At 40.1% G+C, this 23,104-nt stretch overlaps 1 protein-coding gene across 1 annotated transcript; it reads right to left on the bottom strand.

The window, feature by feature from the left end:
• Positions 1–14,250: 14,250 nt before the first annotated feature.
• LOC116043367 lies at positions 14,251–22,857 on the bottom strand. Its single transcript, XM_031289976.1, has 12 exons — positions 22,541–22,857; positions 22,321–22,436; positions 21,513–21,577; positions 21,308–21,353; positions 21,156–21,211; positions 20,254–20,375; positions 20,026–20,088; positions 19,614–19,785; positions 17,879–18,040; positions 17,076–17,164; positions 15,137–15,372; positions 14,251–14,416 (listed from the first exon to the last, which is right to left on the bottom strand). The coding sequence occupies exons 2-11, from the start codon at positions 22,420–22,422 to the stop codon at positions 15,140–15,142; spliced, it is 1,110 nt and encodes a 369-aa protein (XP_031145836.1). The 5' UTR covers positions 22,423–22,436; positions 22,541–22,857; the 3' UTR covers positions 14,251–14,416; positions 15,137–15,139.
• Between the last annotated feature and the right edge of the window lie 247 nt (positions 22,858–23,104).

The raw sequence follows: 23,104 nt of genomic DNA, 5'->3' as shown, positions 1-23,104 counted from the left end.
TTACTTAGAATTCCTCATGCGGGCGAACAAAAACTATGCACTATAGCTTTAACTTAAAAATAGTAACATCAAGCAATTTTTGCATCTTTTTAGGTGTCAGGAGTGAAAATCCTTAACATTTGTTGTGTTCTGGTTTCAGAATGATGAAGACAGTTAGAGAACAATCAGATAAAATATAGCATGTCGGCTCTACCGAATGATTCTTTTCCCTAAATGAAGTACAGACTTTTAGGCATTTTATTATCAAATAGTTTGAAAAATAGTGCATATAGCTGCCGTAAATGAATTTGCAGCCCTTTTCCTCCTCCCCTGTCCAATTAATCTCATTCTGTCGTCCTCTTCTTCTCTCTCCCCATCCATCCCTCTCGCTCTTTCTCTCTCTCTTTCTCTCTCTCCATTACAGTGTCTGTCTCAGCATAATGGCAAACAGCTCTCAGAGAATTAAGGATTCATTGCAGCACCACTGGTTGTATATTACATAATCAATATGGTCTGCCCTAAAAGTGCACACACTGTTCACTGTCAGCCACACTGCTGCACACAACTATGCATCCATCTGCAACATGGCCTAACCATACATTTATCTAGCTGTTGATTGTGGAGTAGAAACTGGATCTATCTATTTTATTCCTTTGCTTTTGATGAAAAAACACTGTAAACCCTTACCCTGGCAGTGTTATATGAAATACAGGAAACGTGATGCAATGCAAAGAAATAGGGGTTTCTTTGATAGCGGTTGCTAGGAGCATTTAATGTAATGTGATGTTTTTCGCATTTGAATGTTGATTTAAGAGATGTTATTTCTGTAGTCTGGATCAACGGAAGTACATTTCCAGGATAATTGCCTGACATGTCCCTCAAACCTTCGCTTTCTGTGTGTTGATGACTTTCCGTACTCAAACTGCCTTCACTTTGGGAGACAACAACAAACTTCGAGCTAGCGAGTTACACGCTGAAAATGGCAAATTTTGAAGAAAATTTGGATCGTGCAACAAGGCAGGCCTGCTTGAGTCTTTCAGTGAATGACTGTACACGGAATATGTTTACGGCATTTTCACTCTAACTGGGACGTTTTGGGACCGATTGGGGGCATTTCTATAGACAAATGAGGTTGAACCATGTATCCAGCTAATTTAAATAGATCATGTTACTGTATTGTGTAAACAGTTAACTTCTTTTAATAATGTATGTGGCGTTTTCTTTTGCGGGGTGCAAATGTTCCACCAAAACAAGTTCCTTCCAGAGACTATTTAGCAGAGCCACCGTCACTGCGTCCGGAGCTTAGCGCTGCCCAAGACGATTATCATTGGTTTAAATAAACTGCCGGTGAACTGCCTTAACCCTCTGAGGACGAAAGACGCACCGGTGAGCCCCTCCTCTTTCTTTGTGTTGGCGTTCTAAACTCTGGTGGATTTCTGAGGACTATGGTTAACTGCTCCTCAGATCTCTGCAGGGTAAATCCAGACAGCTAGCTAGACTATGTGTCCAATCTGAGTTTTCTGTTGCACGACTAAAACAACTTTTGAACGTACACATGTTCCACCAAAACAAGTTCCTTCCCGAGGATATTTTGCAGCGGCACCGTGCGGAGCTTAGGGAAGCCCAAGACGATTGTGATTGGTTTAAAGAAATGCCAATAAACCAGAGCACGTTTTTCTCCCATCCCAGAATGCTGTGTGGACTAGCCAGACCCTCCTCCACAGCGCTGTGAAGGAAGGTCTGGCAATGCGAGACTAATGCAATCTCAATGTTCTGGTAGAAGAGATGGAACTAACAGAGAAACAGAGAGTCTGAATAAGCAATCCAGTTTGTAATTGTAATACACTTACTTATACTCTGCGTCATTTTTTACATTATGTTTTAAAATCACAGCAACCTTAGTGACCGTGCTCTCTAGAAACATGCTGCGTATGTGTACCTTCCTACACAAGAGCATTAATTATGTGTTGATAGCGCACCACCGTTGAGAGTGTGCTGCTTTTAAAGGCAATGAGAACATTTAATTTTATTGGCCATGATTGATGACAGCCCCCACCATACTCACTGTTAATGTACTCCCCCTAACACCACCCTATTACCAGCTGTGGTATGTATCTTTGGCCACAGAAATCCCAAGGACAGTGTTCCTTGGTGTCCCATAACTTCATGTCTCTTTATAGTAACATAACTATGACAGTAAAGCAGTTTTCCTTAACTAATGTCACTAATGTCACTTTTTTGGCAAGGTGTCTAATGCCCTGATGCTCAAATTTAATGAGATATTATCATGATATTTAGTTTAGTTTAATTTATTATATCCAGGGACCACGTAAAAAACGCATTCATCTCATACAGAGAAGAATTTTATTGTGTGAGATTTGGCTAATAGTTCATTTCCATCTGCAGTCAACACTGATGTCGTTTCCACTGTAGGGTAGGGCTTTGGTCGACTCAACTCTCTTTTTTGGTTCCACTTCTTTTCTCTTTTTGTTTAGGGACTGTTCGTTATTTATTTCAGGGGCCACCGGAGGAGTTTTGGGATATTTAATCAAAAAAGACCTGACCCTCCCTTCACCAGCCACACATTTTTGATGACTCTCCAAAATGATATGGAAAAAAAGGGATGACCCTCCCCAACAATGTATTGATGCATTCTGTACTGGTTTGTGCTTGGCAAAGATATACAGATAGCCATTGTTTTTTTACAGCCATGACTTACGTGATAAAACCTCTGCATTCTCATCTTATGCATCACACTCCTCTGTTATGGTGGCCATTTCAGTAGATTTACTCACTAACATAGTTGTGAAAACACAATAAGCATGGAAACTAAATGCACACTTCCTGCATTACTGCATTACTTCAAATACTAAGTTACTCATCTAGTGAACTAGTATTCACATGAAATAAAACAACATTGAGACCATTCAACAAAGGACACTGGGAAATAACAAATTCAATACTGGTTGCTATGGACTCGTCACTAGGCTTCTTCAGTCATTGTATATTTTAGCATAGGTAAGCTGCCAAAGCTGAACATTATCCAAAACTCCATTTCTCAGACAAGTGTCTATTTGGGGGCTTGCATGCTACCACTCCTTCCTTCTCAAATGCCTTGAAAAGGCTGTCGTTTGCACAATTTCACAAATAATCACTGGGACCGAAAGGATATTTGAGTCGGGTATGGCTGCAGCCTGGAGACCTCCCGTCTCATGCCCTCCCGGCTTGGTGCAGTCTGCAAGCTTCAACTTTTCAAAATAAAAGCTTGCATCTGGTATGTTTCTGTACGGTGTTTTGCATGTTTTTGAACTAAACAGTACGGCAATCATGCTAATGAATAAAATAATTTTTTCAGCAGATGTGTTAAGGTGCTTACACACCAACCAGACAGCCGACCGTCGGCAGAAAAGGCAGTCGGACTGATCAGTCGGGTCCCCGAGGACCAAAAAGTGCCTCAAAACACATCGAAGAGACGCCGACTTGAGCATACGCTCTGCGTGTGCGCAAAACGTAATACGTCTCCATAGCAGCAGGCGGCGCTGCTCTGTATTGTTTCCATTAACAGTCTGATTGTTTCCCAGAAAATGAAAACCGGCAGCTGATTGGACGAACGCGTCACGTGGTTCTTTTTTCTCCGGAAATTCACAGCCAGGCTGTCATGGCGGCTTGTTCAGAATACGATCTCATATTGTACTAAAATAGTTCACCGAAACGTGTTTCTGAAAACATTTTAAGCGAGAAATAGGCCATGCAGTTGCTGAATCTGTTTTCATTTCAGATTGACAAAGGTTAGTTTAAAAGATTTTCGTCAGATTTTGAGAGGCTCATCCGCTCCCCATTTCCGGGTGAGTCCCGACTGCCCTGTCTCCGAGTGAACATGTCGGGTTGGCCAAAATGAACGCCGACGGCTCCTCTGACGGACGACGGCACGGAACACACCGAACCGACTCGAGTCACCGACCTCGCCAGACGGTCCGACGGCCGATAATCGGCTTTGTGTGTCAGTAGTTAGTTACAACACGATGGAGCTAGCAAAGCAGTTTTGTGTTTATATATGCAAGCGGGATTTATATTCAGTTTTGGAAATCCCATGGTCTCTAAAGCTACAGTTCAAATTGTCTGGCTGACTAAACAGGGAGGGACCCATCTGCTAGCAATAGGGGCCGAGACTGAGAGAGCTACATGGAGCTACATGGATAAATATGCACCAAACAAGCCAAATTTTACTGTTCTCATGAATACAAAAGTTGGGTGACCCTCCCCCCTAGACTAAAAAAATTTGGATGACCCTCCCATCAACAAAGAATAAAAAGACATGACCCTCCCCTATTTTCCTCCGGTGGTCCATTCCATAAATGCCGAACGGTCCCTTACTCCTGCGGATAGTACCCGTGGTCGGGCAGACAGTGTGCATAGTCACTGCGACCATCCTCCACAGCGCTGCGGAGCAATCCCAGAAGTGGAACGTCGTGGATATAGACTAGCGAGACTACGTTTGCGTTGTTACAAAATCTTTGAGGTGAACAGATCGGTGCTCAGACCCTCTGCAGCCCCTTCACGTACAATCACCCGGGCCGCAGTTGTGTAATTTTACCGTCCACCCCAACCACGCCGACCAAAGGGAAGCATTAAACCCGTTTTGGTGTAGGCGGGATTCTCAGCGACGCACCATGAAACTCACAGTGAGGTTACGGCCATTCTCACAGGCCGTTGTAGTTGAGATCAGGTGACAAAAGGTGACCGACAAAAGGTGACAGACAAAAGGTGACCGACAAAAGGTGACCGCCATGCATAGTTAAGATGAGAAAAAAAGATTGTGGTACAGATTAAAACTTCGACCCCCTTAAGTAGTACTCCTGGGACACGAACAGGCGTTTCCTGGGTGACAGTCTTGTGTTTTCGACGGGACAAGAACTCCACTTCCCCGCTTGAAAGCCCTGTGTTTTATATGGCCTATACCGTAATAAATACGTGGAATACATACAAATTACAGTGCATTACTTTTCGTAGCTATATGCACAACTGGTTCATGAGAACAAACCTGCCCTGAGTACAAAAGGGTTTTTCTTGGAGCAAACTATTTTTCATACAAATAAACAGGTCAATACAATAGATGGGTCAGTGCATATAGGAATATAAAGCAGGTCTACAGAGAGTTTTTTTGTCTGGTATGCCAGTGAAATGTCTTATTTATTAAAGGTCTACAGGGACAGACAGGGGCACAGATGAAGTGAATCCATAACGACAGAACAGGTCTCCATCCAGCAGGCAGTGAAACAGCATTCTCAGGCTAATCTCTAATGGTGTAAAGCAGGCTGTGTGCTGCTGATCCAAACCTATTATCTAATTGCTACTGCAGCAACACTGACTGGGCATAACACATCAATCTCTCCCCCCCCTCCTCCTCCTCTCTCTCCATCCCTCCCATATCTGCTGTGTAATTAGTTTTTTTTTCTCTGTCCATCACTCACTGCTTACTAAGACTCTCTGTACACACAATATGGGCTTTGTGCACATTACCAGAGTTTTGTCATGTTGTCACTTTCTTTCTTTCTTTCTTATCTATTTTTTACGTTAAAAGGATGGTTTGGATCTTTTGAAGTGTTGTTGTCTGAGCTACTTCTCTATAGTCAGTGTATTAGCTTCAGTAGATGGCGGTCGGCACACCCCCCAGTTTGGAGAAGCAGGCAGGAATACCGACACGGAAGCTTAGCAATGTCCTGCTGCAGCTTAACAGATTTTAGAATGTTTTCAGCCTTTAACCTTGCTGTCAAACAGCGTTATTATGGAACCCACTAGAGTTCTAGTCAAGACCCGCCCTTCAATAGCATTCGCGCGCTACCATTGGCCAGGCGTCCGTGCTCGCGAGAGGTAATGGAACCCGATTTGTTCAGCTCCTATCCTCTGACCAATCGGCTATCCTAACCTTAGTCTTGCTTTGTCTGGCTAGTCCACACAGCATTCTGGGATGGGAGAGAAACATCCTCTGGTTTATTGGCATTTCTTTAAATCAATCACAATTGTCATGGGCAGTACTAAGCGCCGGACGGAGCCACGGTGCCTCTGGAAAAACAGCATCGGGAAGGAACTTGTTTTGATGGAACGTGTACGTTCAAAAGTTGTTTTAGTTGTGCAACAGAAAACTCGAAGTATCACCAGGGGCTCTACACATGAACTCCAGCATTGAGAACATTGTTTGTGTACACGGAGTTTACTAAAAAGAAAGGTTTTAACAACTCACTGTAGCTGTTGGTTTTTCCGCTCGCCGCCATCTTGGCTTTTTAGTAAACTGTTCTCAATGCTGGAATTCATGTGTAGAGCCCCTGGTGAAACTTCGAGCAAAGTTTCATGTTGTGTCGAGCCTTCTTTGTGATTTAAAAATAGTGATTTTGATGAGATCATAGTAGTGCCCCTAGCACTCCCATTCAAAAGGCCATTTGACCGAAAACGTAAATACGGTCAATCTTAAAAGTGGTGCTTCCGTCCTAATTATGCTTTTAAACGAAAGTTTGACTCAGGTACATTCACAAAAAGACCCTAGGTTGCATTTTGGCGAGAGTTACGCTTTAACTACTGGAGGTGGATGCCTAACCTCAACCAATGCTGCTTTGTATGCCCGGTCTTGCCTAGAACTGCAGTTGGATCCATAAAAATGCTTCAAACTGCTCTTTCCAACGGGGAACTGAATGCTCTCTTTAAAGCGAATCGACTCCTTTGCATAAAAACTTTTTTTCACTACCGCTGCCTCCATCGGTTAGTTTGTTAGTGTTATTGTGTGACTTTGGTGTTTTAGAGGGTTAGGAACAAACTAACAAAGCGATTGAGGCAGCGGTAGACCAGCAACTCCTGTGTTCTACAAAGTAAAATTACTATTTTTGTCAAAGGAGTCTGGTGGCTTTAAAGAGAGCATAGATAACATAACTTTTCCCCCGCTTCTCCCCTATGGTAGGCTCTACAGCTCTGTGCACATGTTGCAATAACATGTAACCAATATCCTTTTACTGCCAAATGCCAACCATCTAAGCATGTTATGCAACATGATAAAAAAGACCACCTCTTTATATGAATTATTAAGTTATAAAGTACTCATACTAAACTTGTTTTAACACTCTTTGCACTGCCAGCACTATTGACTCTACTGACTGACTGACTACTTGTTTAGGACATCAATACTGTAATAATTTGACCTGTAAGATACTGTATGAAAACAGCATACAGGTCAAAGTTTTACTATTTACAGTAATAATTATATCTTATATACAGTAATTGTCTGGAAAACTCACAACCAGACCTTATTTATGTACCTACTTGCGTGTACAATAATGTTTCTACATGCTTTCTTGTTGTTTTTTTTTTTTACTTCGACTTTTGCTTTTTCTTATAGCAGATGTTGCGTCAGAGAGCTGAGCTTTTATTTGATTGGCAGAGGTCTGCACCCCTCCGAGCGCCCTTCTAGTTGTATATCTGGCGTGTAGTGTTTCTGTCTGTAACTATACAATAACAAAACCCATAAACCAAAATCATCATATTGAACTGAAATTAATTTTCAGTTTCAAAAATCAGTTACAAAAACAATGTTTAGCTCTGTACAGTGATCCAGCTGCTGTTAACAATGTTGACATTGCAGCCTGCAGGTCTTTGAAAAAGCCATTCCGCTTGATAGGCACAACAGACCTTAAAATAATATAAAACTTGCAGATAGATAAAATATTATGGTTAGTTATTGCAAATTGCTATTGCTATTTACCTCATACAGCAGTAGGCAATTTATTGTTTTTTTACTGGGGCGACGGACCAGTTACCCTGATCCATTTCGTTCACCCACGACTAGAGAATCGCCCCCAGAACGACTCTTTTGGTTCTGTATTTTTTAAACACCCCCCCAACTATATAGTTAAGAGAATATTATAGATCCAAGACAAAACTGAAAGAAGAGAAAAAGTTGCAATTACAGCACTAGTCTATAGCCACGACGTTCACTTCCGGGATTGCTCCGGTGCCGCCAGACGTTCTGCCGGATGTCCCTCATTTAGGCCGGATGTCTTTGTGTTGGCATTCTAAACTCTGGTGGATTTCTGAGGACTAAGGTTAACTGCTCCTCAGATCTCTGCAGGGTAAATCCAGACAGCTAGCTAGACTATCTGTCCAACCTGAGTTTTCTGTTGCACGACTAAAACAACTTTTGAACGTACACGTTCCACCAAAACAAGTTCCTTCCTGAGGCTATTTTGCAGAGGCACCGCGGCTCTGTCCGGCGCTTAGCACCACCCATGACGATTGTGATTGGTTTAAAGAAATGCCAATAAACCAGAGCACGTTTATCTCCCATCCCGGAATGCTGTGTGGACTAGCCAGACCCTCCTCTGCAGCGCTGTGGAGGAAGGTCTGGCAATGCAAGATGCTGATAACAAACACGTTTAAAGTTGAAGTGAACATGAGGCAAAAATCTCTCTCTGTTGCTCATAGGTACGATCTGCTGATATCTTTTAAAATAAACCTCATTTTAAACCCAAGTAATTATTACTAAGTCAGTAAGTATAATTACTACTCAAAATCAACATAAAGCAGCAAAAGATACAGTAGTATAAAAAAAAATGAATGTTCTAAATATATCAGCTTCACATGTCTGCCCCTCAGTCACAAAGACATTTTTAGCATCCATTCAAACCACCAGAGAGAAATGAGCTATTTTCTTTCTCCCCCTCCATTCAAAGTGTTTTAGAATCTCTGTATTATAGTTCTTCAGCCATGTGGACAGACACAGCATTTGTGGCCTGGCTGCAAGGCTCACTGAGTGCATCTTTACACCAATTCAAAATGGAAACATTCTCAACATGTTTACAGCACTGTGCTGTCAAAGAAACAAATGACATTTAGTGTTGTTACCTTTCCACATTTTGTTTCATGGATGTCAGCTTTTGATTTTACTTGACTATACTCTATTTCAACATAAGTGGTCTACTTTTTCTTAAAGGACCATTGCATGTACCTGTTTTAGCTCATATAATAAAATAACGTTTTACACGAGGCTTCTACCATGTTATGGACTGTGAATGGACTGTATTTATATCGCGCTTTTCTAGTCTTAACGACTACTCAAAGCACTTTAACATAGTACAGGAACCATTCACGATTCACACACATTCATACACTGTGGCCGAGGCTGGCGTTCAAGGTGCCACCTGCTCATCAGATAAAAATTCACACACATTTACACTCCGATGACGCAGCATCGGGAGCAATTTGGGGTTCAGTGTCTTGCCCAAGGACACTTCGTCATGGAACTGCAGGGACATGGATCGAACCACCGACCTTCCGATAGGTAGGCGACCACTCTTACCACCTGAGCCCTGTTATGAAAACATAACTTTGACAAACAGACACTCAAAAAGAGGCCTCACACCAAGCAAGTTTTTTTTTAAGTCTCTGTAAGACTGTTTCAAGACATTTTAATTCATTCAATTCATCATATGTACAGTTACAATTGCATTGCATTTTAGTTGAAATTTGAATTGCCAGTGTGGTTAAGTATTCGTTGTTTTATTAGTTAACCATCAATTACCCTCTTTGAGAATGTCATGAATCAGCTCCAAAGTTATGACAAAAACAAGGAATACCACACTTCATTAAAGATTCAATTAAAACCAATGTATTTAACTCAAATTGAATGTTACTTCAAAACAGAATAAAACATCTATTTCAGTATAGATAATAATTATACTGATATCTAATCAGTAGTGTAGTGAGTGCATGGGTGAAGGTCAGTGGTGGAATGTACTAACTAAGTACATTTACTCTCAAGTACTGTAGTTAAGTACAAATGTTGAGCTACTTGTACTTTACTTGCGTCTTTTCTTTTCATGCCACTTTCTACTTCTACTCTGCTACATTTCAGAGAGAAATATTGTACTTTTATTATTTTTTATGGGCACTTGGTAGTTGTGTTCAGCCACCAATAGGTGACTGTGAGCCCAGTACAGGCACCGCCAGACAACAGTCCTTTCAGGGCCCTTGGCGGTTGAGTTTAGGCCAGAAAAACTCAGCGTCACTCGGCCATGACATTTAAGGTTAGGCACCGAAACGAGAAGTTAAGTTTAGAGTTTTAAGTTTTAAAAAAAGATCATGGTTTGGATTAAAACACTCCCGAGGAACAAACACACATTTCCTGGGTGAAAGTATTTCGTTTTCGCACTTCGTCCAAGTGGTGTTGCCGTAAGTGTCAAAGATGGCGGCCGTTCTGCACATGCGCGACTCACATTGTGTAGAGGACTCACATCGTGTAGGGGACTCACATTGTGTAGAGGACTCACATTGTGTAGGGGACTCACATCATGTAGGGGACTCACATTTTGTAGAGGACTCACATCGTGTAGGGGACTCACATCGTGTAGGGGACTCACATCGTGTAGAGGACTCACATCGTGTAGGGGACTCACATCGTGTAGAGGACTCACATCGTGTAGGGGACTCACATCGTGTAGAGGACTCACATTGTGTAGGGGACTCACATCGTGTAGGGGACTCACATCGTGTAGAGGACTCACATCGTGTAGGGGACTCACATCGTGTAGAGGACTCACATTGTGTAGGGGACTCACATCGTGTAGGGGACTCACATCGTGTAGGAGACTCACATCGTGTAGGGAACTCACATCATGTAGGGGACTCACATCATGTAGGGGACTCACATCATGTAGGGGACTCACATGGTGTAGGGGACTCACATTGTGTAGGGGACTCACATCGTGTAGGGAACTCACATTGTGTAGGGGACTCACATCGTGTAGGGGACGTGTAGGGAACTCACATCGTGTAGAGGACTCACATTGTGTAGGGGACTCACATCGTGTAGGGGACTCACATCGTGTAGGAGACTCACATCGTGTAGGGAACTCACATCATGTAGGGGACTCACATCATGTAGGGGACTCACATGGTGTAGGGGACTCACATTGTGTAGGGGACTCACATCGTGTAGGGAACTCACATCGTGTAGGGGACGTGTAGGGAACTCACATTGTGTAGGGGACTCACATCGTGTAGGGGACGTGTAGGGAACTCACATCGTGTAGAGGACTCACATTGTGTAGGGGACTCACATCGTGTCGTGACACTGCCTCCTAAACCGCTGCAGGGGAAAATACCCAAGAGCCCCCCACAGAGTGTGTTTTAGAGGTCCCAAGGCCAAGGTACAAACTGTTGGGTGATTGCTCTTTTGCAGTTGCTGCCCTACGACTTTGGAACAGGTTACCCTCTGACATTTGCATTATTACAGACGTAGCCCTTTCTAAATCTGGCATTTTGAACCCATGTATAATCATGCATTTTATTACTTTCCACTGTCACCTTCTTAAATAAATGGAATTAAATTGAATTAAAAAAAACCTAAACAGCCAAATATCTCCAGTGAAAGGAGAGAGAATATTAGATTTAGATTTTTCTGTCTTTCTTTCTGTTATGTCTTAAAACAACAACTTGGCAAATCTATCAGGACAATAAATGAGGACAAAACATTTCATTAAATCTACTATTATTATTTGTTTCTTTGCGTAACAGAGTGGATTCAGGTGTGGCTCATCCTCACCTTGCCACTCGGACTGCTTCCTAAATAGCTGCAGGGGAAAATGCCCAAGAGCCACTCTCTGGGTGGCTCTTGGGCCACAGAGAAGCATCACAGAGAAGCATTTCTTCACTCCGCTGCAGTGATGGGAAGCTCCATTCAAACAAGACTACAGTGACCCTCAGTGGCTTCACATTGACAGTACACACTACAGTATATATGTTTCCATATTTCAATGTTCAGATAGTCTTCAATGGTTAAGTCAAGTATGGGTCCGTATGGTTAAACAGCCATAGTAAGTTGTACTCTTAATCTCTGTTTCATTCTCTATTGCGATAAGATAGATAGATAGATAGATAGATAGATAGATAGATAGATAGATAGATAGATAGATAGATGGATAGATAGATAGGCTGACTTAATTTTTCCCAAATTGGATAATTACTCTGTTAGAAGCGGCAAGTTATCAAGGCCATACACACATACTCACTCATACACACACATACAGAAAATACAAGAAATATACTAGAAATAATAAATAAAATAAAAATAAGATAAAATAAAAATGGTAGCAAAGATAAAAAATGCCAGAACTACTGAAAAAAATAGACTTAGAGAGATGAAAAGAATGCACATGTAAATACAATTGTAGAATAAAATGTACAACCTACATACATAGTATGTATAACAAAATAAAATATGTATAATATTAAATATGAAGTAACTAGCATAATAGTGCAATATTGTAATGTGTGAGGTAATGAGATAGTTATCTCACAGATAGTCTCGCTTTGCCAGACCTTCCTCCACAGCGCTGCACAGGAGGGTCTGGCTAGTCCACACAGCATTCGGTGATTGGAGAAAAACATGCTCTGGTTTATTGGCATTTCTTTAAACCAATCACAATCATCTTGGGCGGCACTAAGCTCCACACGGAGCTACGGTGCCTCTGCAAAATAGCCTCGGGAAGGAACTTGTTTTGGAGGAACGTGTATGTTCAAAGTTTGTTTTAGTCGTGCAAGAAAAAACTCAGGATCAGGAACAGTTAACCATACTCATTAATCGACCGGAGTTTAGAATAGGCTCGTTGGAGATGAACTGCGCTTCGCCTGTAAATTTGACGCGAGCATGTGTGGTTATCAATGCCCACATGTGCATGACGTCATCAAGTCACACACAAATCTAACCTGATCTGATCCATCCTGCATAGATCTTGTTTATCTCGAACGAGCCTAATGCCAACACAAAAAAAGCGTAAGGAGACGAACATCCGGCCGAAATAAAGGGACATCCGGCGGAATTTCCGGCGGCACCTGAACGATCCCGTAAATGAATCACCGTCGATATAGACTAGGAAATAGATACGGAAATCTTTGAGATCATTGCTTTAAGGAACAGTTTGACCTACAGATAATGTGCATCTTTGCTATCCTAACCCGAAGACATTAAAAAAGAGACATAAAAATGTACCTCTGTGAACAACTCCGATGGAAAGAAACTCACAGAGCCTTGTCAGTCAAGGAACTTTTTATTTTCATAGTGCATAAAGCATTGAGGCTAAAACAACATTGATAGTGCAAAATCATATCTTAACAAAAGAAATCCTTAGATGTGCAATCATTCGCAATCATTCAATCCACCAACATGTCTGTAGTCAACAAATTGGCGAACCCAGGCAAGAGCAGCAAAGCACACACAGGCCAACAAAATTAAGCTAAATTAAATAAATATACAACCATAAACCAATTTAAGTAAAGTAATAAGAACATAAATCGAAGCATTATGCTTCCCCAGGATTACAAGCTCTGAATGTTACGGGTGGCTGCCATCAGCAAAATTTAAGAGCCTAACGGAATACATACAGAATATCCATATTTATTGTTTTTCTTATTATATATTCTGCTAATACACTGCATATATCCATGTTATTCGTACTACTATTATAATGTCACTGCTACTACATTGCACATATCTGTACATGTTGTTCATACACTGTTCGTATTACATAGCCATATTTATTCTGCTCTTATAACACTGCAATATACTTCTTCCTGCCTATGCACCACCTGTCTATACTTTATATATCACATTGCACTTTTTCTGCTTTTTTGCACTTCTGGTTAGACGCAAACTGCATTTCGTTGTCTTTGTACTTGTACTCTGCACAATGACAATAAAGTTGAATCTAATCTAATCTAATAAATAGGTAGTATGGCATTGCCCAGGCAGTCCGTAAGGTGTCCCAGAGTCAAATTCTGTTTTTATATCAATAATTGGTCAATAATAATGACGTAATGTGAAAAGTGTCGCTCGAATTGACGGACCAACAGTGAATTGTCATCAGACTCTGCAGTTCCCCTCAGCTCTATGAAGCTGGTTAGTGTCTCTTACCTCACTGTTCTGGTTTAATGGCAAATGTACGGTTTGGTTCAGTGTCAGCGCTCTGATCAACCCCATTTCAACTCAATTTAGAAATCTGGTTTTAAACCTCCAAACCTCTACTTGTAGCCACTTTACATAGTTGTACTTTCTTCTACTTCTTTAGATAGCACCGGTCACACAGAAGGCTTGTATCAGGTGGATGCGTCGACAGTTTTGTTGTCATTACTTAGAATTCCTCATGGGGGAGACAGAAACTATGCATTTACCCTGTTTCCATTTTACAATACACAACAAATAAATAAATAAATACATAAATCAAACCCCTAAAACCAGTACATATAGATACGTATATATTATATTCAGAAAGCCATAAAAAAAAAGAGCAAGTGACAGAGTCAATAGTTTGACAGACGAACGGAGACTTTGTCCATAATGATGCAGAGTTAGGGCTCAGTCATCCTGGGATGTCTTCATCTGAGGCCTGCTGATCCTCATCTGTGGACAGAAAAAAAGAAAAGAGAAAGGAAAGAATGAAACAAAGGAATTACATAAATGTAAACATGACATATCAGAATCAATGACAGAATCAAAGTAAGTAAACTAAGCAAAAAAAAATGTTTTTTTTACAATTAACACTACAATGAGTCTCGCTTTGCCAGACCTTCCCACACAGCGCTTTGGAGGAGGGTCTGGCTAGTCCACACAGCATTCTGGGATGGGAGAAAAATGTGCTCTAGTTTATTGGCATTTCTTTAAACCAATCACAATTGTCTTGGGCGGTGCTAAGTGCTGGATGGAGCAACAGTGGAATATGTCCAATAAGCTCTGCACTTTATTGATTTTTTTATTATTTTAACTTGTCTCTCTTTATCGTACTTTATCGTCTTTATTCAGTTCTTATTTCAACTATTTTTGCCCTTCGGGGATAAATAAAGCTATCTGTATCTGTTTCATCTTTACCTCTGTTGTTAATATTTCATCAAACTTATTTTTCTTTTTACAAAACAAACCAAAACAGTGACAACGGGGGAAGATCTTGGGCATATAATGAGAAGAAATATATGAAATATATGAATATGAGAAGAAATATGAAATATGAGAAGAAATATGAAATATGAAGGAATATGAATGAAAAAGTGAAGTCGGTGAAATGAAAGCAATGCTATTCATAATAGAATAATACTATCTTCTGATTTTCTGTGGATGTGCACTTACCAGCTAGTTGGATGAGAAGTGTCTCTGAGGTTGAGGCAGGCTGGCAGATTGTAGGTGTCCAGCATTAGAAAATGAGAGAGTATTAGTAGTTGGAGTATTGTGTCTGTATGGTGTATCTGACAGCTGGTACTCAGTGTCCAGCCCGTAAATACTCGCGGATGAGCTCGGCAGTCTGTCGTCAGTATCCAAAGACGGTCCAGAGTCTTCATGTGTGTAAACAAGGTTGTGGAGATCTCCTAAAGGTAGCAAAACAGTCAGGGGTTATTGGGCAATCACATTAACCCTCCTGTTGTCCTCGGGTCAAATTTGACCCATTTTCAGTTCCTATATAAGAAATTTGGGTTTCTTTCAACCAATCTTGTCAAAAAGAAGTAACGTGCATGGTTCCATACAACGTAAAATAAATGATCAAGTTCACTAATTTCATTAAATTTGGGAGTTTAATTCAATTTTATAGCATTTGAAGAAAATAATTGAAAAAATAACGTTGAAAAAAGCTTCAAAAACATCAGGGATTTTCATATTTTGACCCAGAAAAACTAAAAAAGTTGCATAGTCGACGGGAAGACAGCACAAGGGTTAAGACTAAATGTCATTTTATGCCTACTGAAAAAAAAATCTAAGAATGGCCATTACATATACTGTATGTATAAAGCAGATTAAAAACATATTTTTGTTGTTTTGTTTTTTTTTAACCCTTGTGTTGTCTTCCTGTCGACCATTAACTTTCGTCAAAACACAAAATCTTTTTCCCAATGTTTTTGTCACTTTTTTATAATGCTTTTTTGATTCATGGTCAATAAACCTAGTTTTTATGACATTGTGCCAACTTTTTTAGTTTAAAAAAAGTAGTTAAGATCTGAGGATGTTGAGTGGATAATTGCAGACTGGTTTATGTCAAGGTTTAGTCAGGATATACTGTTGTGAAAACCATTAAAACATTTTTTCAAATTCTTTAAAATTGAATAAAACACCCAAAATTCAATTAAAGTAATCATATATTTCATCTGCTTATTGTATGGGTTCTATACAATGTCCATCCATGAATCAATGTTAAATTTGGGCAATTTTGTTGAAAGAAACCCATATTTCTGATATAAAAAACTTTGAAAACGGGTCAAATTTGACCCAAGGACAACACGAGGGTTGTGCTAACATCAGTTACATTATATTAACAATGTATGAAATGGCTATGTTTACTGTAAAAAGGGCCGGTCATAGTGATGAACTCAGAGAATTATCACCAACTCTTCAGTTTCTGTCAGGACCCTGTTCTTTATAAGTGGATAACCAAATTATTCAGATTACAATGTCGACAAGTTGACATGAGTCTGGATTGGTTGGTTCTTTGAAGCTGGTTTAAATTATATCTGGAACTGTTGTCAAAGCACCAAGTCCTGAAGCCCAAACCTGTAAAAGGGCAGGCTTATTGACAATTAGCTGGGTCATAGTCATAGTCGCTGGATGTCGGATGGGAGAAAAACGTGCTCTGGTTTATTGGCATTTCTTTAAACCATTCACAATTGTCACGGTGCCTCTGCAAAATAGCCTCGGGAAGGAACTTGTTTTTGTGGAACATGTGTACGTTCAAAGGTTGTTTTACTTGTATGGGTTGCATATCAACAGAGGATAAGGAACACACCCTGGAGCAGAAACCACATCAAATCTTAAGCAACCGGTCAGACTGACACAATGTTCTTATTTTAAAGTAAACATCTTGCTCTGTCATAAGGGACAGATTTTTGAGTTTGCTATTTACAGTACAAAAGTATCAGTATCATGATACATTTCATTGCTTTACTTTGACACTATTGGATGCTTTAACTATTTTATTTTATTCATTTATTTTAACTAAATCACAAAGTGGCTAAACAAAGATTGTATGCTTCACTTTAGGTAATAAATACTTAATTAATAAATAAATAATTAAATACATTACCAGCATTGTGAATGGCAGTGCTGGATCTGGGCCACTCAAAGTCCTCATTCAGCCATTCGTTCACCAGCTGCTCTTTAATGTCTCTTCTCCTGCACACACAGCAGAGCAGGTTTTATCAATTTACTTTACAAAAGAAATACTTGTGGTCCTGTGGTATTAAAGTGGCAAAATTAAAGGCAATACCCATCCTAAACAGTATAGACCTTGTCAGGGGCGGGGCTAGAAGGGGGGCCTTGGATGGCACCCGCCCCCCCCTGAAATATGATTGCCCCCCTTGGTGCCCCCCCTGCAATGCATTGGGCTAAAGTGCTGCCAATCGGACAATTGTGATTTCCATTGGATCAAAGTACTGTCACTTGGCTGCCTCTTCTGCCAATCTTCCCCACCCTTGTCACATGACCAATTAATATTTCCATAATGGCTATTCAAAATTCTGATACCATGGAACCAGCACTGGAATTGTTTTTTGTTTGTTTGTTTTTAAAGCCTATAGAAAATGTTTCAAAAAGGACAACAACTGAAACTAATAATGAATGTGATGTTTTATATAGCAGAATTACATGCGTTGTTCTATCCTATCCAATATTTCCTATATTTTTAAGCAGATTCTCTATGCTGTATTCTGATAAAATGGGGTTTTGGTCATTATGGTGGGGGTGGGTGTATGGGCGGGACTTCGATACCATGGCTCCAGCGCCCGATCACTACTGCGTAGACTCCAAAATTACAATCCCGTACTCGACATATTTTGGCTTCACTTTTGTACGGTGAGGAGTATCCAGTTATATAAGTGTACAGCTTACCTCTTTTGTCTTCGTTGGTTCCTCAGTAAGAATGCAGCCAAGACTCCCACTATCACTAACAGACAAGCAAGGGTCCCACTTAACCCTGCATAGAAAGCAGTCCTCTGTATAGGTAGGCTACAGTCCTCATTCAAGTACCAAGTCTCAGCCACGTTATGACACCTGAAACAGGAGGAAGAACAAAGTCAAACTAAAGAGACTATGAGGCAGCAAAAAGCAGCAATTCTTTAAATTCTCATTACACAGAACCTCATCTGAACAGTCAATTTCATTGATCTGTATAACAGGGAACTGAAATTAAGTTGGATGTTATGACAAATAAGTCAGGAGTTAAAGCTATAGTGCCTTCCGTGATCTCAGACCACCCCCACACCTCCTCCACACAGTTGCTTTTAGCCAAGCGGGACACGGAGGATTTAAAAGATGGACTCTTCAGAAAAGGTAATTATCTTCAGTCAATTTTCTACGTGTGAGAGTCGCCGGACGACACCATGTTCTGAACATAGTCATACTGAGAAATACAGAGAGAGTTGTGTGGAGCCGATAGTCTTAATTAGCTTTGCATCAACTCATTTGGCAATGGCTTGAATGAAACGGATTCTTTAAACCCAATGTGGGTTCGTTTTTAGCAAGTGTTGTGGATTTACAATATTTGTTGGTGATATAAAGCCCTACCTCTTCAAGTATTTGATGTTTAAGTTACGAAGCTAATTTAACCTTCAAATACAGCAACTCCGATGTTTGTCTTTTGCTCTATAAACTGTTAGGTGGAATCATGCTGTATGTTGCGGGCCACAATCTATAGTGTTAGAGATTTTAGTAAGAATATCAACGAGGAACTATATAAGTGACGGGGACAGAAATATGAATCTACATACACACAAAATACGCAAGCAACTATGTGAACAACCTTGCTCACATTACAGCTGCCTGTCTACAAGTACACACTGTTAAAAGCAAGTATATTATGAGTCGAAGCAGCTGGGATGAGGATTAGCATTTCTTAATCTGAGGTCATGCTCCGGGTAGGGAATGTGTCCTTACCTAAAGTGAAGGAGGTCAAGTACCTCAGAATGTTGTTTGCCAGTGAGGGGACAATGAAGTGGGAGAGTGGCCAGAGAATCGGAGCAGCAGGTATTGCATTTGCTTTACCGCACCATTGTGACGAAAATAGAGCTGAGCCAGAAGGCAAAGCTCTCGATCTACTGGTCAATTTTCATTCCTACCCTCACCTATGGTCATGAAGGTTGGGTCATGACTGAAAGAACTAGATTGCGATTACAAGCGTCCAAAATGGGTTTTCCCATGAGAATTGCTGGCATCTCCCTTAGAGATAGGGTAAGAAGCTCAGTCATCTGTGAGGAACTCGGAGTAGAGCCGCTGCTCTTTTGCGTTAAAAGAAGCCAGCCAAGGTGTTTCGGGCCTCTGGTAATGATGCCCCCTGGGCGCCTCCCTAGGGAGGTGTTCCAGGCATGTCCAGCTGGTAGGAGGCCTTGGGGAAGACCCAGCACTGTGTGGAAAGATTACATCTCAACAGTGGCCTGGGAACACCTCGGGATCTCCCAATCAGAGCTGGTGGGTAGGAAAAGGAAAGTTTGGGGGCCTCTGTTAGAGCTGCTGCCCCAGCGACCCGACCAAGGATGAAAATGGATGGATGGATGAATATCATGGCTCTTAGAAGTTTACCAGAAGCACTGTAGGACAAGCATACAAACTGACAGCATTGTCAACTTACTTGCAAAGAGGTCCAGTGACTTTGTACACTATGCAGAGTCCCCTGTTGTAGCATCTTTTATGATGTGAATGTTGACTGTGGCATACAGTCACACATGTTATCTTTCCATCAATGTGCACAGGTTGGTAGTATACAGAAACGCCTGATTCATTAACAAACTGTTCACAGATCGCTGGTGCATGACAGGAGAAGGAAGATAAACAAAGACATAAAGAATTAAAATAAGCTGTTAAAAAAAGTATACTAATTGCATACTTTGCATACAAAACAAACAAACCCAAACACGCACGTGCGCGCACACACACACACACACACACACACACACACACACACACACACACACACACACACCCACACACCCACACACCCACACACACACACACACACACACACATGTTGTGGTAATACTGACATCCCAAATCAGCCTCTGTTGTAATCACTGTGGGTGGAGCAGTGACGTTGAAATCAGGACATTCTGAAAATTCAAGAACAGGACAAAAAATTACTTTGCCATATGCACAAGAATAGTACGGACAATTGTTGATCATGTTTGTTGATAATCAGTGTCTTTTTAGCCACGCTTTTTTTTATTTCATGTTTTGCCAAGTGTGTATATATAATTATGTATTGTCTGTCTTACCTCCTGTGCAGCTAAGAAGGCCATCAACAGCCTGCTTAATTGCTTCAACATCTTCCTTATATAGTTGTTCAGCACTAGCATTATTTGGAATCGCCAGACCCACATAATGTGTGACATTAACCCTGAGGCAAACAAAAATTCATACAACAGTTTCAGTGAGACGTTTAGAAGTTCTAAAAAAAAAAAAAAAAAAAGTTGCTACTCAAAATAGGAAATATTAGTGAGATTGTCAAAATTCTTTTGTCTTTTCACAACCTCATTTGTTCAGCTATGTAATAATAATCAGTTAAAAATCCAAAGGTGAGGCACCATAGCTGGAGACTGCTGTTAGACAAACAAAATGAATAAAAAATTGATGATTCCATCCATCCTCAATTTCAACCTAGGCCTTTTCAGATATGTTCCTAGAGTTTTCTTAGGCTGATTGATTCAGCATTTGAAACAGAAACACAAAGCCAATGTTAATCCCATAGGCTGATTAAAATACTCTTTTGACATAATACGCTAACTCAGAACATTTAATATATATAATACATATAAACACAAAACTGCTTTGCTGGCTCAATCTTGTTGTAACTAAGATATCTACTTAAAAATAGATATTTTTTTCATTGACAGATTTAGCTACTTTAAGCAGGATCTACTTGTTGCATAATGATCTATAAAATACGTGTTGTCATGGTTCTTGGTTAACATTTCTCTATGCTAGATTTTCTGCAGCAATTTCATATTAGAATAGGTAGTACAACTGGGTTTTATTGCATTATTTGATAATGCACATACAGTATTTGTAAAACCTTAGCTCTATTGGTAAATAATGGGTACTTCTGATAACTGATATTCTTTATACATATTTTCTATTATTTTATTTATATTTTACAAAAGAAAAGTTCTCTATTTACCCTTTTGCTCTTGGTGTAATACTGTAGATCGCCATGGCTTCATCCCATAATCTTATCTGAAATAAAGACAAAGAAATTAATGACCAGTTTGTTTTTCTCATCTCTGACTCAGTGCACAGCTGGAAAGTTGTTATAGTGGTAAATTGCTTTACCTCATCCACAGTGTTATTTGAGAATCTGACCAAAGGGTTTCCAGGGCTGAGAGAAAAGAAAAGGAGAGCAACTTTCTTAAGAAAAAGATTGGTAACTTAAACCAGTGTAATGTTAAAAGTAGGTATACAAACAAAATCAAATTACATCTGTCTTGAGATTACTTCAATAAGAAGTATTTGGATTCCAAAAATAATAGTACATTACCTGACACTAATTACCACCACTTCTTTAAAGTTTGGTATCTTTTTTGCTATGTAATATTTCTCCATCTGAAAAAAAGATAAAATAAAATACACAATGTCTTTAAGGTAATACCATGGGTTATATGATGTTTTTAGGATCATTCATTCTCTTGTAAAAGATAGATGGATCAAGGCACACGGTCTGATAATCAAGCACAAAAAGTGGGGTGTCTTCGAAATGTGATGTCCCTTCCCCACATGATAACCCTCTGGACTGCTCATGTTGGAGCAATACCAGGCCCGTGTTGGTATAGTTATTTTTTTATGCAGCAGACAGGTGGTGTCATATCCTGTTCAGCAATGTTTTTCCAAGTTTAACACAAGTGGTTTTTCAACAATGTTTGGTGTTGTACAGAGGGATACAATACCATCCTGACACCAATGATAATTCATATAGCTATAGCAAGACTGCAATTTTATCTTGAGGGCATGGATGAGTCCCCAAATCTATTAACTACGGTCCAGTTTTATTTTAACTTGGCATTGATTTACTTTAATGAGATTGATCTGGACCATGGTATTACATTAACTACCAATATCAACTTTAAACTTGACTGGAGAGTGCTTTCTATGGTCTTAACATAATATGTCAAACCTTTTGATTAGGAAAAGTGTGCAAATATTCAAAATATGGCACAGAAGTCACTGTTTCATGGAAATTCAGATTGGACTTTGAGGAGAATATTCTTTTAAAAACAAAAATGACAATACATAAATAGCTTCCACAAGAACAATGATTTAAACAAGCATGTTGTATCCCTGTATCTCACCTGGTTGGTGAAGTTCCCAACAAATTCTTTGTATTCAAGTGATGTTTTGTCCTCATATTTTACATTATATTCTTGGTTGATCACCAAATTAACCAATGCCATTCTGTTGAATAAAACTGTAAAAAGAAACAAGCGTTTAATTGATTATTACATAGACCAAAACATTTGAAAGATTTAAAACAGACTTGAAAAATCCGAAAGATTGAATTATATGATTTACCTGGCTCAACATTAATAATAACATATTCACAAACAGTTCCATTAAGTCCAATAGGACATGTACAGTTGTATCCATTGAATGTTCCGCCATTCTGACATTTTAATGGCTCCACTGTGGAAACTGTTGGTTCAGTGGTTGGCTGAGTTGCTGGATTTGTAGGAGGGTTAGTTGGGGCTGTTGATGGTGGCTGAGTGGGTGGGTTAGTGGATGTTGTGGTTAGTTGCACAGTTGTTACATCAGTTTTATCGGATTGATGAGTTGAGATGCCTTCAGTCGGCCCAATTGTTACCTCAGTTGTTCTGGGTTGATCAGTTGTGGAAGTGCCAGAAGTTTTCATTGTTGTTAAATGAGTTGTACCAGTCTGGTCAGTCATTGAAGTGCCATCAGTTTGCCCAGTTGTTACCTTGGTTATACTAGATACAGTTGTGGATGTGTCCTCCGTGGGTTCACTTGGTACAGCTGATTCAGGGGTTGTGATGTAATCACTGGAAGAAGTTGTGGTGGGATTATTGGAAATTGCAGCAGTTGTATCAGTTTTGTCAGTTGTTAAAGTGGCATCACTGG

The sequence above is a fragment of the Sander lucioperca genome, chromosome 17 (assembly GCF_008315115.2).
Source record: "Sander lucioperca isolate FBNREF2018 chromosome 17, SLUC_FBN_1.2, whole genome shotgun sequence".
NCBI lineage: Eukaryota > Metazoa > Chordata > Actinopteri > Perciformes > Percidae > Sander > Sander lucioperca.
This window is presented reverse-complemented; position numbering and strand designations above follow the sequence as displayed.